Source organism: Primulina huaijiensis, chromosome 6 (genome assembly GCF_012295235.1).
Source record: "Primulina huaijiensis isolate GDHJ02 chromosome 6, ASM1229523v2, whole genome shotgun sequence".
NCBI lineage: Eukaryota > Viridiplantae > Streptophyta > Magnoliopsida > Lamiales > Gesneriaceae > Primulina > Primulina huaijiensis.
This window is the reverse complement of record NC_133311.1, coordinates 21,401,428-21,418,424: the sequence shown is the minus strand read 5'-3', so window position 1 is coordinate 21,418,424 and position 16,997 is coordinate 21,401,428. Positions and strand designations below refer to the sequence as shown.

Here is a 16,997-nt window from a genome sequence, read left to right as displayed (position 1 = left end):
TTTTAGAGCAGAAATGACACTAAAATAGCATTATGGGTTTTGATGTCCTTACAAGCTATTTGCGTCCAATCTTTTCCATTATTCAAAAGATATATCAATGTGTAACAAAGTCTCAATAAAAAAATGAAATTTATGTAATTGCTCCTTAGTTTAATGTTATTTAAATGATATCTATAAAAAAAAAGATTAAATATTCAAAGTTAAGACTATTGTCATATATACCATTTTTGAATGTTATCTTACGTTCATGCATGATGAAGTCATGTCGGCTGATGATAATACATACCTGGCTATGAGGGCACTCGAGAATGGGGCATTCCTGTTCATCAAGAAACCTGCGACGATGGAGATCCTACATTGTCTATGGCAACATGTTTACAGAGAAAAAGAGCGAAACGAGGAAAATGAAGAGAGATTTCAAGAAATAATGGCGAGGAAGTATAGCAGAAGATCCGATATGGATGATCAGAACCCGGATTATATCTTCGGAGGCAAAGGGCGAGAGAAAGAAAAATTTAAGGGAGATGAAGATCAACGGTACCATAGGGATAATTATAATTTGGTTATAGATGATAATAGCTGCAGCAAGGGGGTCAAGAGGAAAGTTTGCATGGACTGGACGGAAGAGCTTCATGCGAAGTTTGTGGATGCAGTGACACATCTTGGTGAAGGGAGTGAGTTCTTTTCTTCGTTGATGTTGATGTTGATGTTGACGTTGACGTTGTCGTTATTGTCGTTATTTAAAAAAGTTATGCTATTTGGGTTACTAAATATATTTGAAATTATAAAACTATCGTAATCGCATTTATATAATTGTTTGTAGGATGTTTCCCAAAGGAGATTCTTGAGCTTATGGATATACCCGGTCTGACAAGAATGCAAGTGGCAAGTCATCTCCAGGTGTGTTCTTTATACTTGCTTATACGATCAGTTCGTGTTATAATTATTTCTCGAGTTAATATAAAACTATAAATAATTGTAATAACAGATATTTATTATATTTTGCTATAGTTTATAACCATTATTCGGAAAGTTCACATGGTAATTATTTGTTTTTGCTAGTTGTAGGGACTCAATCGTACGTGTTGCGCTTTATACTCTATTATAGTTAGATCGGATCGATGTTTGTTATATATATTATATTAAAAGTATATATTATATGTGATTCTTTTGTCTGATAATTTACCGATTATATAAAATATATTTGTACTTTATTTTGTTGAATAGATGTAGTATGATAATTTGATTTAATTAAGGGATGTGTGTCGTATTATCATTTAAAAATATCATACACTAGATATTCGGGGTAATTAATTCTACATATAATATAGTAAGTATAGATGTCTATATTCCTAATTTGATGCATGTAATACTAATACGCACATAATTTGCACGCAATACATCTATACGTACGCGCACGAACTGCACATGCAAATTGGTTTGATATTAGTATTTGTCAATACTTTATTAGATAAAAAAAAATTTGTAATGTTGTTTCACGGTCGACTTGTGAGATGTATCTTTTATCTGAAATATAGATCAGATCAAGTCATGTTACAGGAGACCAATAATAGGTTGATATCTTCTTCTAAAATTTTTATTTTGAACAGAAATGTCGAAACAATAATTGGCAAACTCCAGAGGAACAAAGATCGGCCCATACATTTCGCGACCTGAATAGTTCACGGTACAAGCCAAGGAAATTCGGATCAATGCCTCAATTAGATCGAGCTCACGCATCTCCTCAATCGGCTCAATTATCCAGAATGCAACCTGGAAACGAGATCCAAAATAGTTTTGGAAACTTAGGATATGTACCATCAACCATGACTGACGATTTCTTCCTTTTTCAAGATCCGGTCTGCCCGATACGCAACTTTTCCATTACTGTGCCACAAGGATCCAGGGCACCTAAGCAAACCTCTATCCCCGTCCCAAGCCCGTGTCTGCACGATCAAGCTTATCCTGGGCAGGTAAATTATATGTTATATTTTACAAACTTGTTCTTTGTAGACCCAAATAAATTGTGAATTTTGAAAATTATTTATTAAAAAGGGAAAATTAATTTTCAACTAGTTGTATACAGAATTCAGCAGTGGCGAGCGTGGATAGCAGCAGCATGGGCCAGTGGAGTTCAGAGACTTCAAACGTGGAGAGCGATGTCTCCGAGACCAAAAGCCAACATAAAGAGTGAATGAATGAACTTAGTGCCGAACCAAACATTTTATTTGCGAGGAAACAAACAATTGATTTGATATTTTTATTTGAAATCATGGGAGCTGCTTGTTCGATTTGTTTTTTTATTTTGATCTTTATTACTTTGTCGAGTGCAAATACTTTGAAGTGTTAGATGATTTTATGTAGCTAGAATTCTACATGATGACTGCGTATCAGTTCTTTTGATTTTTTTTTTTAATGACGCTAGACTGCAGACGTTATCATTTTATATATTGAGTAAATATTTGGTTAACACAGTAACCTTTAAATTATGTTACTCAGATAAACTGCAATGACAAGCTCTGTGCGACAAGTTCGCCTGAAAATATATTGGTTGGGAAATCGAATTCATGATCATTGAACAAGTATTTTCACCTACTCCACCAACTCATTTACTTCCTAATTTCAATTCAAGTTGATTGTTTGGAAATTCACCACTTTGTTAATTTATGTTAATATAATATTAGTTGCACTGAAATATAACCAAAATAGTATAATTTCAAATTCATAATTCAAATTACTCCCAAATTAAATACATGGCCTAAATCAAATCATTTGCAACCTCAATAAAAACAATTCATTAAAAAATATGTGGATACAAGTGGATTGTGTAAATCCATTTAAATTATATTGTAAAAGCCCAAGTGAAATAAATCAAACATAAAGACCAATTAAATCCATAAAGTTCAAGTTTCGATCCTTTGGCTTCTTCATTCAGTACCAGAGATCAAACAGCAGAGAGGATCCATTTTTTCTTCTCGATTACTTAAAATCAGGTCATTCTTCCGAAAAGCCCAATGTGTTCAGCTGTATTTCTTCTGGTGGCTTTGAAATTGTCGATTTATCCGGCGGGTTTGATTTCTTTTTATTGTTTGATCCTTGCTAATTTGTTGTTTCTTTGGTAGGATTCCACCGGCTTTGATTTAGTCAATCCACCATCGCAACATGAGTCTTCTTTTGATTTTTATGTCATGTTCTGGGCGACTTCGTTTTTGAGAGTAGGGCTATCGTGTTGTGCTTTTGTTGGTTTCCGTGAAGTAGATGTGAAAATTGGATATCTTTCAACTGAGCCTTGATCTTTTCTATGAGTGCTTCGGATTGCACTTTTGCTTTTTGTTGTGTCCATGTTATATTTTTGTGTCATTTTGTGAAAGATTATGCTTAGTAATGTTTGGATTTGTGTCAGTGGGAAGCTAGAGTGTGAGAAATGGCAAATACCGAGGATGCAAAGATAGTAAAGACTTTATTAAAGTCTTTGAATGTTGATGATTTTGAGCCCCAGCTTGTGCATCAGTGTTTAGAACTGTGGTATCGGTACGTTGTCGATGTGCTGACTGATGCACAGGTATACTCAGAGCATTCTGGAAAGTCTAAAATCGATTCCGATGATGTAAAGCTTGCAATTCAGTCAAAAGTCAACAATTTCAGTCTCTCACAACCTCCACCAAGACTGGTAATCTGAACTATATTGTGCTTGCGTGTTTATTATTCTATTGATTGGAAGCGTTAGTAAAGTCACATAGCCATACATATTTATGTTTTGCCTTCCAGATTTCCAGTACCATTTGGTTCCATCATGGACTTTCAGTCCTTGTAACCCCTTTGTTCATAAATGGAATTGGAAAAGTTTTATTTCCTTTGTTCAGATATTGTACATATTTTTTCGAATTCTTCCTCTTGATCCCGAATGCTGCATTCGCCATATTTTTGTGAGTATATAAATTTACCAATGTTAAAAAATAATCATTTCGTCTCCAAACTCTTTGGCAGATGCTACTAGAGTTGGCCAGGAGCAGAAACAAGATTCCATTGCCAAAGTCAATCACGCAGTATGGCATCCCTCTCCCTCCAGAACAGGATACTTTGATCAGCCCAAATTATCAACTTTCTATCTCAAAGATGCATGGTGGCCAGCCTGTTGAAGAAAGAGAAGAGGATGAAGAAGGTGTGGATCCTAATCCCACTGCCTTGCCTGCTTCCAAACTTTCTCAAGACCACAGTGCTTTGCCCCAAGGGACGACCCAACGCGTATCGTTTCCTCTTGGAACTAAACATCCAAGATAACTTTTTTGTATCCGCCACTGCATCGAGATCTAAGCATGAGCCTCATGACATGGACCAAATATCCTATGTAGCTGAAGTGGGATTCAAGGCCCAACCCTCAAGGGTGCAGTTGCAGTACGTATATCATCTATTCTCAATGGCAGTGCCGTGATCTTTATCCTTGCCCTTTGAAACAGATGCCATGTTTGGACTTTCTAGTTAAAAAACTAAATTTTGCTATATATTGCCTAAGGTGTTAGCTTCTTAATTTTATATTTTCGGAATAATAAACAAGACTGCCAGCGGCAAACAAGTGAGTAAAATTAAAACGGTACGCTTAAAGACATTTCCCTTCATATACGAAGACGGGCTATTCTTTACAAATGCTGTTTAATTTATCAATCAATATACACAGGAAACTAGCTAATTTTTCTAGTCGTTGAATGCTGTGCTACCAAGCCAAAAATAAAAGAATTAGCCTAAGGTTCATCTTCTCACGTTAGCAAGGTACGTGCAGCAGGCACTGCGCTTGGTTTCATGAAACCTCCATCATACATCCGCTGGATTTCTTCCCGATACACTGTCAATGACTTGTCAGGTATTGTTGGGGTTAGCTCCAACACATCCCCCATTTTCAGCTTCGACATGGTATCACTAACAGGCACACGGTTTAGCCGAGGCCTCAGCTCTTCATTCATCGGGAATCCATATGACGTCCATCTAGAATTGCCTCGACCAGCTCGTTCCAATAGATCTCCCACTGATGAGTTTGCTGGGAATTCTTGGACAGACATCTGCAGATTCAACACATCAATGCAAACATTTATATCAGCATTACAAGCTCGGAAAATGGTAAAGAGGGGGAATAAATATCGAGTTAAAAATACATAAGTTGGGATTTCTATTCGGAAATCCAGAATGGCATGCAAGCACGACATTATTCAGGCAACTAAAGCGGTCACGAACAAACCTTATCATTTTCAATCAATATGACAAAGATGGGTCCTTCGGAGCCGTAACAAGGTTTGCAGGAAAATGTGCAATTCTCGGAGAGGGAAAGGAATGTGCGAGGTGGCTTCATGGAGTCAATAAATCCCGCAGACGTCATATCTTTGCTCATGGCCTCACACTGCAAAGTAACAACCCATCGCGCCCACTCAACCATCTGAACGATGTAAGAAGAGTGCTTTGAATCACCTTCTTTGTATCTCCAGTGAGCAGCGATTCCGCATTCAGCTTGCAGATGCATCTCTTTGGTTCGAATCTGAACTTCTAGGGGAACCATATCGTCACCCATCACCACTGTGTGAAGAGATTGGTACCTAAAAATTATAGAGCTCAAGTCAAGCTTAAATTATAATCGCTGCAGAAATATATACCATTGTCATTGTATCGAATCTAGCATACCCATTCAACTTTGGAGAAACAATATAGTCCTTGAATCTACCAGGAACTTCGTGCCATAAATGGTGGACAACTCCTAGGGCTCTATAGCAATCTTCTTCAGTTTCAACAATCAATCTAAACCCATGAATGTCATGGATCTCATTTATATTGAGCTTCTTCCTACAAAAGATAAAATCGAAAGAGACTCATGAAATAAATAGGACATATATTAAACCATATGAAATTTAGTCTACACAATTAAACTGCTAAAGTGAACAAGGTCATCATTGAATCATCCGCAAGTTTTATCATTCTATACAAATAACCCTGTGAAACATACACTGGTTTAAGCTACTAAGGGAGAGGATTCACATACTTTAACATTTTGGAATATGTGCTGTACAAACTCTTATGCCTGCCTGACACCCAAAGATAGGGAACAGCTCCAGCTGTCAGAGCTTGTTCTAATTTCTCCACAGAATAAGTAACCATTGCCTCATCGAAGGCCTTCACAAGCTCGGATGACAATTCTTGGTACTTATCAGGATTGAGGTGTTCGAAGCAAAGATCTTCCAGCTGCTCTTTCCAAGTCGAGATCCCTAATCTATTGGCCAGGGGAACAAATATTTTCAATGTTTCCTTTGCAAATCTTTGTTGTTTGAGCAAAGGTAAAGCATCCAAAGTAATCATGTTATGCAATCGATCAGCCAATTTTATAAGAACAGCTCTTGCATCTGCCATCCCAAGAAACATGGTATGCAGTCGATCTGCCTCAGCGGTTTTACATGCCGTGTTGTTCTCCCGTGCAAGTTTGCTCAAGTGGCTGAGCTTAGACACCTGGAAGAACAATAATAATTGAATAAAATTCATAAGGCAATTACTTCAGTCAAAATCTCGAAGGGGAAATGCAGGAGAAAGCAGTGATGTAGCAAAACTAAAGCTCAAAAAATTTAACAGGGAGGAAATTCCGCTTTCGTGAATACTTATACACAAAAAATTGAATAAATAGAAAAAATTTAAAAATGAAGGGGGCGACCATCTCTAGCCCCCTCTGACTTCACCATTGCTCAAGCTAACTCTTGTGCTACGTAAATCATATATCGCTCGACCATGAAAAAAATTCTACAAGCTTACAATAAAGTAGTATTCAAGGTACGAAAAAATCTCATGTTAACCCTGCAGCATTATCCATAGAATCACATGCTGGTAATACAAAAATTATCATTGCCGAAAAGGAAGGGAACTCAACATCTTACACTTCGACAAATAAGCAAAGAATTAACCAGGAAGAACTGAGTAAATTAAAGAATAACTAGAAAAAGGGACAAAACAGAACCCCAAAAAAAAAGGGTTTAACTAACATGTCAACATAAATTGATCCTTCGCCAAATAGCACATTAACAAAATCAGATTCGTCATACGCTTAAAAACAGTGCAACAAATAAGAATTATAGCGTATGTAGTCTCTATGACTCACCCCCTCGACCAAATCTGCAACCTCAGTTCCACAAGTCCTGGAAATATGGTCATAAGTAACACAAGAATCGTCAACCGTATCATGCAAAAGTCCAGCCGTAACAACTGTGGGTGTAGCTCCGATACTTGCCAACAGGACCGCGGTCTCCAAGCAATGCTGCAAATAAGGATGCCCACTAACACGCATCTGAAAACATCACAACAATAAAAAAGAGTTGAGTTCAATCTCATCATAAATCTTATGAAGTGAGAAAGAAAAAGAATCCGTTCGAGGAATTTCAGATACCTGGCCTCTATGAGCCTTTTCAGCTTCGCAAAACGCCTTAACAACGTTATCATCACGAAAGATAAATTGCTTCGATTGGGCTTCAAAAAGCAGGTCTTTAGCATATGGTGGTAAATCCAACTCCGTAAAATTGTTATCATCCATGGTGAAAGTTAGCTCCTCCGTTAAGATATTCGACGAAGATGGGTCGATGTCTTTCATATTTAAAGTCAAAGGCGAGGAACCATATTCCACACACGAACCCAGAGCATGCCTCATGAACCCATTAAACAGTCCCCCATTCAGCGACTTCAAATCGGCGCTAACTCTTAAAGACGGGCTTCGGGAACCGGATAAGATTGAACTATGGGGAAACTGGAGTACAGAGATCGGGCTCTGACGGCCTTGATCTCTCTTCACGGACGAACTTAAAGAATATCGGGAAGAGGACCCCAACTCCTCAGTTATGTCGTGCCACAGAGATCCCAATTCCTCGGCTCCACTCGAATAAGCCGGCTTCACAGACGGCGATGAAAACAAGCACGAGAGCCCGCCAATCATATGTTTCTGCGAAGGCGAAGCTGATGCCGACGACGTTGACCGGCCATTGATGTCTACATCATACGAGGCGTGGGAGTTGATTTGGCACACACTGCTCGATGGACTGGCGTAAAGTGCTATTGTCGGAATCGGCATAATCTTCTGATCCCTGATTTGAGCACTACAAAAAAGTGAAATCTCAAACTCCTAAAGTCGTGCTCGATCTTGTAGTATACCACGACAATCAGAAATGTAAATGCAAACAAGAGCAAAATGTTATGATGGATTGTAGCAATAAGAAGAGCGAATCAAAAGGAATAAACACAAAAAGATATGGGTGTTCGTCAAGAAAGTGAATGGGGAAGCGTGATTGCCATGGCGAAATTTAACAATTTGAAGAAAAATGGTCAGAGGGATTTAGATAGTGTCTTCTTCTTCTTCTTCTTCTTCTTCCACGCTATAACTTTCTCCGGCGTAGTATTACTTTATAACTTTCTTGCAATCCTTCTAGACATGTATTTAAGGACAACGAACCTGGGCAGGATTAAATTAGTACACTTTTATACGAAGTAAATCAAAATAATTATTGTTTGCGTCTTCTAGATCATTTGACACAAATTACACTTAAATTTGAGACCAGATTTCATATTACTAATAATAAACTCATAATAATCATTTATTATTCCCTCTTCAAGTCGGGACGAGACTTGTTTCGAATGATAGAGATCATATTTTGGGTTTTGATTATATCATCTATACTATATTTTTATAATATATTATTAAATTTGAAATATTTAGATTAACTAATTTATTTAATAATTATATATTAATAAAGTGTTAAAACTTTAATACAAATAACATGTAGCTCAACAAACAGAGCATTTGTTTAATCATCAAGTTGTAGGTTCAATCTCTAAGGGTATGTTTGGTGTGAGTGATAAGTCAATGATAGATTATTAATCTCATGTTTGTCTCATTTTTTATGTACCCAATTAATCAAGAAGCTCATGATAAAAAAAATCTATTTGGTTGAAAAGATATCCCATTGTTTTGGAGGGATTGACAATCCAATTCCTAAAATATAAAATAAATTATCATTTTGCCTACAAAAAATCAACATGAGATATCTACAATTTTGGATTCTATTCTTTGATGGTTTATTTTTTTTTTATTTGCACACACATCACATAAATAATTTCATGATGAAACTAAATAAAATTTAAAAAAATAGAGAAAAAAATAATTAGAAATCAATATTAAAAATGAGATAAAATGCAAAATCATATTAATTTTTATTTAAAAAATAAATTATCAGATAAATACATAATTTATAATTTAAAATTTTATAAAATATTTATTTATTAACAAAACACATGATTTTGAAAACATTACTACAAATATCCTTTTATATACCAAATTGTCATCAATGCTAGTTTAGGGTATTTTTGTCTCAACAACAAAAAATGTAAAATTTATCATACTCATTAAAATCTTACTAAACAAAACATGCTTTATCACAACACATTATATATCCTTACCTTGAGTTTTGTCATCAATCCAATTAGTTATCATATCCTACACACCAAACATAGCCTAAGTATATTGGTATATAATATTAAGGATTAACATCTATAAATGAAATTTTTTTTTGTTTACAGATATATTCTAAGAAAAGTTAGCGATAAGTTCAAATTATGTGGCTTCTTGAGTATATAAATTAATCGATTTTTTTAGTAACAAAAATAAAATAAACTTTCCAACTCTTATAGCTGCGAAGTGATGGAGGTGTTATCAGATTAAAATTTGAAGATGATATCTGATCCAATTGAGGTTTGAAAATGAAATGACGATTAAATTATTATTACTGTTTTGGATATTTAGTATATAATAATGATAATAATAATAATAATAATAATAATAATAATAATAATAAATAATATGATAGCGTGTTTTGGTGTTCACGATTACTATCAGACTCTATTTCGTTTTTAAAAATTAAAGTTTGATGCCGATTATTACTAATTAACGCATTTATTGACCTTTTCCGTTTGTCTAACTACCCAGTTTGTACTATACTGCAGTCGTAGAATGAAATTTTATCGTATGTCCTTTTATACTATTTCTTTGAATTGTGTGGCAAAATCTAAACAATCTTCAACATTTTCTCGTGAACTAATGTTATATTAAAATTTATAATTAATGATAATTATATGAGTCAAATTTTTTTTTAAATTTTTCATTTTTTTTTATCTAACAAAAATGATTATTAAGTTATAATAAATAATATATATTATAAAATTTTAATTTTATAGTTTTAAAAAAGGAATACGTATATGACACTTGGCTTGATCGAGATGGAGGGAGTTGAATGCAAAGTGGTCAACAACGACGGTGTACAGACACTTGTTTCTTCTATATGAAAATGGATTTGTACGAAAGTTATACTTTTTTTTACATAAATAAATAATAATAATGACGAAAACTTGTTGCATTATTTTCTTTATTTATCTGTCAATATATTGGGAAGGAGAGGAGTCACGTTGTTGAGTGGATCTCATGTGAGACCGTCTCACGTATCTTAAAATATGAGACGGATCAATCTTACTGATATTCATAATAAAAATTAATATTCTTAGCATAAAAAGTAANTTTATGTGTGATGTCATTATTATTTATATTAATAAATATATGTCTTTTATGAAGATATTTGTGTCCTTTGTTTAGACTTTATAGTGTGTAATGCGTGCAAGTCATCGTATCGTTCAAAGTGTACCCCATCACCGTTGGATCAAATCATTTATTGGTTCGGATCACTTCAATTTCAGTCCCTGCCTGCCGTCCAATGTAGACTCTTCCTAAAAAAATCGGGCCTTGGGAAGTTTCCTGTTTTCACATAAAATTATAATTCATGGTATATTTTTTTTTCGTTTCTTATATTTAGGTATGTACTGTTTTCATATGAATATTAAAAAAATAAATTTAACAAAACAAATTCTTATTTTAATGAATTAAATGAACAAATAAGTAAATTGAAAATAAATCGACGGCGAGCGAGTGGTTAGTGATCAATAGTTCCCTAGTTGATGGCATTACTCTATGCTACAGGCATTCGAGGAACCACGGGACGCTCCATATAGAGCAAGCAAGTTTTGAGTATAAGATGTGTATGTGATGTAAAGAAAGAAAATATCATGGATTTTGAGTTTGAATCTGATAAAGATAAAATATTGAAAAAATATAGAGATTAACCAGAACAATTAGACATTTAGTCTTAAATGAAAAACCACCAAATGATAGGCCCCCGCCTACCACCTACGGTTTTCAAAACATGGTATTAGATCATTGTTTAATTATAAAATATTACAGCTAATGTTAATGATATAACTTCAATCGTTTAAATTATATAACAATATAATTACCATACATCGATCGATTTCTTAACATCTATACTATATTATTAAGTTTGAGATCTTTAGAGTAACTAAATTTTGGTGTCATATTAATAATTATATATATTACTAAAATGTTAAAACCCTAATGTAAGTCACATGTAGTTTAGCGGATTGAGTCTTTGTTTCTTAAGCATCAAGTTGTAGATTCAATTCTTACTTTGGTCTTTTTTTCTCTTTTTTTTAATTCATATATCAAAATTACAATGCATCATCTCACTATTTCTTATAATTAAATTTTGATCATCATTTAAATATAAATCAAATAAATTATAAAAAAATATTATACAAACATACGAGTATTAATTAATATATGATTGTTGCACCATGTCCTAAAAGAAGAAAAAAGAAAAGTGTACATGAACATGTGAGGCCGAGTTGGGACCGTTGGTCTTTAAAAATGTAGTAGTATTATTAATATCGGATACGTGCATGTTGGAAGTGGGCAAGCACGTGTCCGCATGTGGAGATCAAATAGGATAGCGTCGGCCTCTAACTTTTGAAACGAGCATTCTACCGATGAAGCACAAGCTACATTACGATCTACCTTCGCTTTGTGTCTATACGTTTATCCATGGAAATTTTTATTTTTATTTTTATATATTATTGAATTTCAAATTGTTAAGTCAATGTCGGCACAAATATCGAGCCGACATGTGACTTCCGTGGAGAAAAATGAATCGAATAAAAAAAAAAAATCGAAAAACACATACAATACCGAAATTACAATTTTCCCATATTTGTGTATATATGAGATACCAATGAAATTACATTTTAATGAGTTAGTGATACCGTTGAACTGATACGTATAAAAAAAATTATTTTCTTTTAACTTTATTTTCAAAGGGTTTATATATTTTTGTATTTTTTTAAAAAATGTCTTAGCTCCAAATTATCATCTACGGGGCCGAATCTTTACGCAAAATGGCTTCTGGTTAATTTCTAGAAGTTAATATTCATTCCATTCAAAGATTAAAAATGATTTTCATAATTTCTATTTGTTTGATCAATGTGTTTTACATGAGACTTCCTAGCTAATTGTGGTTTTCCAAACCAAATTTTACAAGAGAACTAACAAATTCTAAATTTGTGGGTTAGCATTAATTAGAAATATTCGACAAGGTTTGAATTTCCAAGAAAGTTGTGAAATTAGATTGAGGCCTGATGTTTGTAGGATATTTATTATACAGCGGTGAATTTAAGTTGATCCACACGCCCAAAAAAAAAAAAAAGATTTGAATCTTTTGTTGTGATTGAAAACACAGAACTGGTGTTGTGCATTTTTAAACCCGATCATCTTGTTTTATCTGACAATTTTTTTGAAATTTATTCGATACTGTGCACGCAGCTCATAAATTTATATAAAAACTGCAGAACACCGGTGCTATGTTTGTGATTCAAATAATAAAAAAAAAAGGTTAGACTTGGGCCGAAGCTGTTATCATAACGAAGACCCAGGCCAGCATTCCAACACAAAAACATGGGTTTGTACTGGTCCTGGGCCTTGACCGGGCTGTACTCAGCCCACTTGACATGTCTAGATCTATAGCATTAAAAAAAGCTACCTTCTTCAATAATAAACGTTAAAATCTTTACATTTATTTATTACATAAAAAGTTATTATTATACATTAAAATATACTTGACAGTATCAAAACAAAGCAGATCAGAAGGATGGACTGAAGAATGAACTCTAGATCCGTCATTGGCAAAACAAGTTGCTCCAATTCTCTCCTCTTTCCTCAGGAGATTCTGATTGTGCGAATGTGTGAAATTGTGCTCCGTTTCTCTCCAGTTTTCTTGAATTGTTCTTGTAGTAGAGCACATTTATTTATACTCAATTTCGATAGCGGTGTGGTGTTGAGAAGCAGATGATGAGGCAATGTCTTTAGTTTGCCGCAATGAGCCAGTTTCAAACACTTGAGACTAGGCATAACCTTAACATTTTCATCAAAGCTTCCTCCATTCAAAAAGTCCCATTCTTCCCAATTTTTCATGTTAGAAATCTTCAGTTTCTTTAGCTTAGAAAATGAGGTTCCCTCAAGCTTGGCTTCACCATTCAGTGTGCTGTTAGCATCGACACAAAGTCCCAGAAATTCAGCTCCTACAAACTTAAGGTTATGCATGCCCTCAATGTAGAGTATTACCAGTGATGGAAGTTTCCCCAAAGGAGGTAAATTTGTGCAGTTTTGGCAGTCTTGCAAGGAAAGTTCTCTCATATTGGATAAGTTCATGATCCAGGTAGGAAATTTAGTGCCTCCATATGAACTTATCTGCAAAACCTGAAGATTTTTGTGCCCTCGAAGAGCTTCTATTACCTCATCTGTTCTGCTACAAGATTGAGTTATAGGGCTAAAATCCAAGTGCAAACCAGAAAGGTGTTCCTTTTTTTGCATCTCAGCTTTCTTGGCTTCTTCTCCATCAGATGCATAGCCTAGCCCTTCGACTTTGAGGTGCCCTCGAAGATTGTTGAGGCTGTTCAAGTCTGCTATTCTGCATGCTACCTCTTCACCTTTGTTCTCTCGACTGATAATTACGAATTTGCTTAATGTTTGAAGAGAGTGTAGGTCACTAATTCCTTTGGGCAATGCCTTGAGGCTATTGGTCTGATCGATTTTAAGATGCCTCAGGTTTACTAATTTCCGGATTCTTTGAGGTAGTTTCTTGAGATGGTCACATGAGCTAAGATTTAATGTTTGCAAATTATACAATTCACCAAGGGTTTCGGGCAGTTCCGATAATGGATTGTGGGATAAGTTGAGGTACTTCAAGGCCGTCATTTTGCCTACATCTTTAGGTAGGTCTCCGAGCATATTTCGGCTCAAATCCAACGCCCTGAGTCTTGACAAACGACGAAACAAATCAGGCTCAACACTGTCAAGTTTAATTAAGATAGGCGGAGAATCAAAGAAACACTGAACCCAAAAGGAGTGCAGTTTTTCTATATTTGGGACACAGGTCGGAAAATGAGCATCTTCTGAACGCATCAACGTCAGATGACGAACACTTACCTGAGACGACTCCATTTTTCGTACTAAATCACTGTTGACTTCAATCAAAGAGCATTCGTTTTTGGTAAGATATTGTGCAAAATCATGCACCATATCATGAATCTTGAACTTCAAAATCGTTTTACCATCCTTATCTTTCTCTAACTCTTGGAAAAATGACCTCATCGCCAAATTCTGCAAGTATTTTTGACCTGTTGTCTCCATTTCCTCATGCTCAGTTGATTCAATATACCCTTGTGCCATCCAAAGCTTGATTAGATTATCGGCATCGATCTTGTGATCTTTTGGAAAGAAAGCACAAAACGAGAAGCATCGTTTCAAAGGTGAAGGCAAGTCATAATAGCTCAACATAAGAGGTTGAAGAAGCTCTTCCTCTGCTTCCTCCAATGTCCAAAACTCACTGGACAAAACTTCTAGCCAATCTTTCAGTGATGTTTTAAATCTCATTAAACTACCAATAGTCTTAAGAACTAGAGGCAAGCCTTTACATTTACGAGCTAGTTCCCTACCAACATCTTCCAATTCTTCACATTGCTCCTTGCGTTTTTCGAAAAATGCAATTTCACTAAATAGAAACCAAGAGTCCTCCTCCGACAACTCTCCCAACAGAAGCTCGTAGCTGCTTCTCATTGTTTTTGCAACCTTTTCGTGTCTAGTCGTGACTAAAATCGTACTACCAGCTGCACCTGTCCGGAGAGAATTAAAAATTTGCTCCCATTTTCGATACTCCCCGGTCCACACATCATCCAACACAAGCAAATACCTCTTCCCTGTTATGTTATTCCTAAGTTGGCGAAGCACGGTTTCAAGTTCAAATGCATACGGTGCCTTCCCTTCAATATCTTCCACGATGGCTTTCGCGACCCGCACCTCATCAAACGGCTCGGAAACACACACCCACATTCTCATATCAAAATGCTCAAACACAGCACTAGAATTGTAAACTAGTTGAGCAAGTGCTGTCTTTCCCATCCCTCCTAAGCCCAAAATTGAAATCACGTTTAAAGCATTTTTTTGATTTTTAACGGACAACATTTTCCTAACAAGAGTATCCTTATTCATATCTCTACCTAGAATATCTGATACATCAATGTAAGACGTAATTTTAAGCCTCTCAAGGCCGCCGCTACCCTCAAGAGTATTCAACTTATATCTATCTTTATCGGCAGCTATAAGGTCAAGTCTCTGGTTGATTTCCTTAATCTGAAGAGCTATATCTCTACGTAAGGCAACTCTCCTCAAACCAAAACAAGGCAATGTGACGAAAGAACACACCTTTTGATAAATAGGAGACGAAGATTCTTCAGTTTCCCGATCATTCTTTGACTTGTTGATTGCGGTTATCCATTCGAACAGAACATCCTCGGTATCACAGGACACATCTCTGAGGTTAGCAAGCCAAACTTTAACCGCTTCATCTTTCACTTGTCGTTTTTCTGCATCAAGCTGCACTGCTTGAAGGGATTTGAATGTTCGGGTTAGGTTCATGACATCTTTTTCGACCCGGGATACTAATCTTATCTCTTCGCGAGCCATTTCTTCCATGATTGCTCCTACTTGGGTAAGGATCACAGTGATGATGAGATCAGCCATTGTTGAAAATGGAGAAACTGAAACTGGTTCAAGATTATGCAAAAAACAAAAGTTAGATCATTGGCTGGATTAGATATGTTGTAGATAATACAAAATGGAGGAAGACTTCCAATTACGCGTAACGACTACAAGGAAGAATTGGAACAGGAGACTTTCATTAACGCGGTATTTTGATCACAATACTTTAAAAAATGAACATATATATAATAAAGGATATTTTATTGAATCATTTTCGTGGATTTCAATGTAATTATTTATTCGAATATTTATCAAATCTAAATCTTTTTATTTAAACACAACATAAATTAATTTCAGAGTGGAGCGTCATATTTGGGCACCCGAAATATCAAATTTCAATTTTTCTATTTTAATTTGCCATTGATTTATTGATTAGATTTAGGATAATAATATATTTATAATTAAATTGATAATTTTAGTATTTTATTATCATCGTTGTTTTCTTCTCCCCACAAATTTCTCTCTCCGATTTCTTCTTCTCTATAACACATTTCCAGATTTTTTTCCCTTTCCTTTCTTCCCTCTGTAAAATCTCATTCAACTTTCTCACAGATTTGAGACAAAACTGCTCCTCTTCATTGGGTTTCCGAGTGCCTTTGGTTGGAAAAATGTAAATGGAGTAAAAACCCAATTATTTTTTTTTAAAAAATAATTGGGTTTTTCTTGAAAAAAAAATTACTATTTGATAAAATGATATTGTTTAGTTACAAAAGTTATGGCTTCCGTTTTTTTATATTTTAAATAAAATCATTTATTCAAACGTCAAAATGATTTTTTTTATATAAAAAACACTTTGAAAAACTCAACTTATTTAAATGTTTTTTTTAAGCTATAAATTTTGTATCCAAACTTACCATTTATTCACGGAAAAAGAACAAAAAAAAAACTTTTTCCCAGTCTCTTTGCCATCTTCTTTCTGCTACATCTTTTTTCTTCTTCAAGAATTACACTCTTCAATTTTCATTTGTTCACAGCCATGAACATATAATTTTTAACATTC

General features: G+C 34.9%; 4 protein-coding genes across 6 annotated transcripts; 2 read left to right on the top strand and 2 right to left on the bottom strand.

Moving 5' to 3' along the window:
• Positions 1 to 318: 318 nt before the first annotated feature.
• Positions 319 to 2,348, top strand: LOC140978696 (uncharacterized). Its single transcript, XM_073443899.1, has 4 exons — positions 319 to 674; positions 824 to 900; positions 1,611 to 1,973; positions 2,087 to 2,348. The coding sequence occupies exons 1-4, from the start codon at positions 344 to 346 to the stop codon at positions 2,192 to 2,194; spliced, it is 879 nt and encodes a 292-aa protein (XP_073300000.1). The 5' UTR covers positions 319 to 343; the 3' UTR covers positions 2,195 to 2,348.
• Positions 2,349 to 2,882: 534 nt separating this feature from the next.
• Positions 2,883 to 4,853, top strand: LOC140978268 (transcription initiation factor TFIID subunit 9-like). Of its 3 annotated transcripts, none has more exons than XM_073443160.1 (3): positions 2,883 to 2,993; positions 3,404 to 3,670; positions 3,988 to 4,853. In XM_073443160.1, exons 2-3 carry the CDS (start codon positions 3,425 to 3,427, stop codon positions 4,279 to 4,281), a joined length of 540 nt encoding a protein of 179 aa, XP_073299261.1. In that variant the 5' UTR covers positions 2,883 to 2,993; positions 3,404 to 3,424; the 3' UTR covers positions 4,282 to 4,853. The 3 variants fall into 3 exon arrangements, with proteins under 3 accessions (XP_073299261.1, XP_073299259.1, XP_073299260.1); XM_073443158.1 differs by having other exon boundaries at positions 2,894 to 3,069; XM_073443159.1 differs by having other exon boundaries at positions 2,902 to 3,670.
• Positions 4,565 to 8,475, bottom strand: LOC140978267 (probable GTP diphosphokinase RSH2, chloroplastic). The gene is made up of 6 exons (XM_073443157.1): positions 7,409 to 8,475; positions 7,124 to 7,309; positions 6,023 to 6,483; positions 5,668 to 5,826; positions 5,231 to 5,582; positions 4,565 to 5,054 (listed from the first exon to the last, which is right to left on the bottom strand). Exons 1-6 carry the CDS (start codon positions 8,081 to 8,083, stop codon positions 4,755 to 4,757), a joined length of 2,133 nt encoding a protein of 710 aa, XP_073299258.1. The 5' UTR covers positions 8,084 to 8,475; the 3' UTR covers positions 4,565 to 4,754.
• Positions 8,476 to 12,953: 4,478 nt separating this feature from the next.
• Positions 12,954 to 16,037, bottom strand: LOC140978266 (putative disease resistance protein RGA3). Its single transcript, XM_073443156.1, has one exon. It carries the CDS (start codon positions 15,977 to 15,979, stop codon positions 13,118 to 13,120), a length of 2,862 nt encoding a protein of 953 aa, XP_073299257.1. The 5' UTR covers positions 15,980 to 16,037; the 3' UTR covers positions 12,954 to 13,117.
• Between the last annotated feature and the right edge of the window lie 960 nt (positions 16,038 to 16,997).

Coding starts and splice junctions, on each gene's coding strand:
- LOC140978268 (XM_073443160.1), top strand. CDS start 3,425: ATGGCAAATACCGAGGATGCAAAGATAGTAAAGACTTTATTAAAGTCT. Junction 3,671..3,987: donor CACAACCTCCACCAAGACTG/GTAATCTGAACT, acceptor ACTCTTTGGCAG/ATGCTACTAGAGTTGGCCAG.
- LOC140978696 (XM_073443899.1), top strand. CDS start 344: ATGGAGATCCTACATTGTCTATGGCAACATGTTTACAGAGAAAAAGAG. Junction 901..1,610: donor AAGTGGCAAGTCATCTCCAG/GTGTGTTCTTTA, acceptor TATTTTGAACAG/AAATGTCGAAACAATAATTG. Junction 1,974..2,086: donor ATCAAGCTTATCCTGGGCAG/GTAAATTATATG, acceptor AGTTGTATACAG/AATTCAGCAGTGGCGAGCGT.
- LOC140978267 (XM_073443157.1), bottom strand. CDS start 8,083: ATGCCGATTCCGACAATAGCACTTTACGCCAGTCCATCGAGCAGTGTG. Junction 5,827..6,022: donor ACATATTCCAAAATGTTAAA/GTATGTGAATCC, acceptor TATCTTTTGTAG/GAAGAAGCTCAATATAAATG. Junction 5,055..5,230: donor TATTGATTGAAAATGATAAG/GTTTGTTCGTGA, acceptor TTGAATCTGCAG/ATGTCTGTCCAAGAATTCCC.
- LOC140978266 (XM_073443156.1), bottom strand. CDS start 15,979: ATGGCTGATCTCATCATCACTGTGATCCTTACCCAAGTAGGAGCAATC.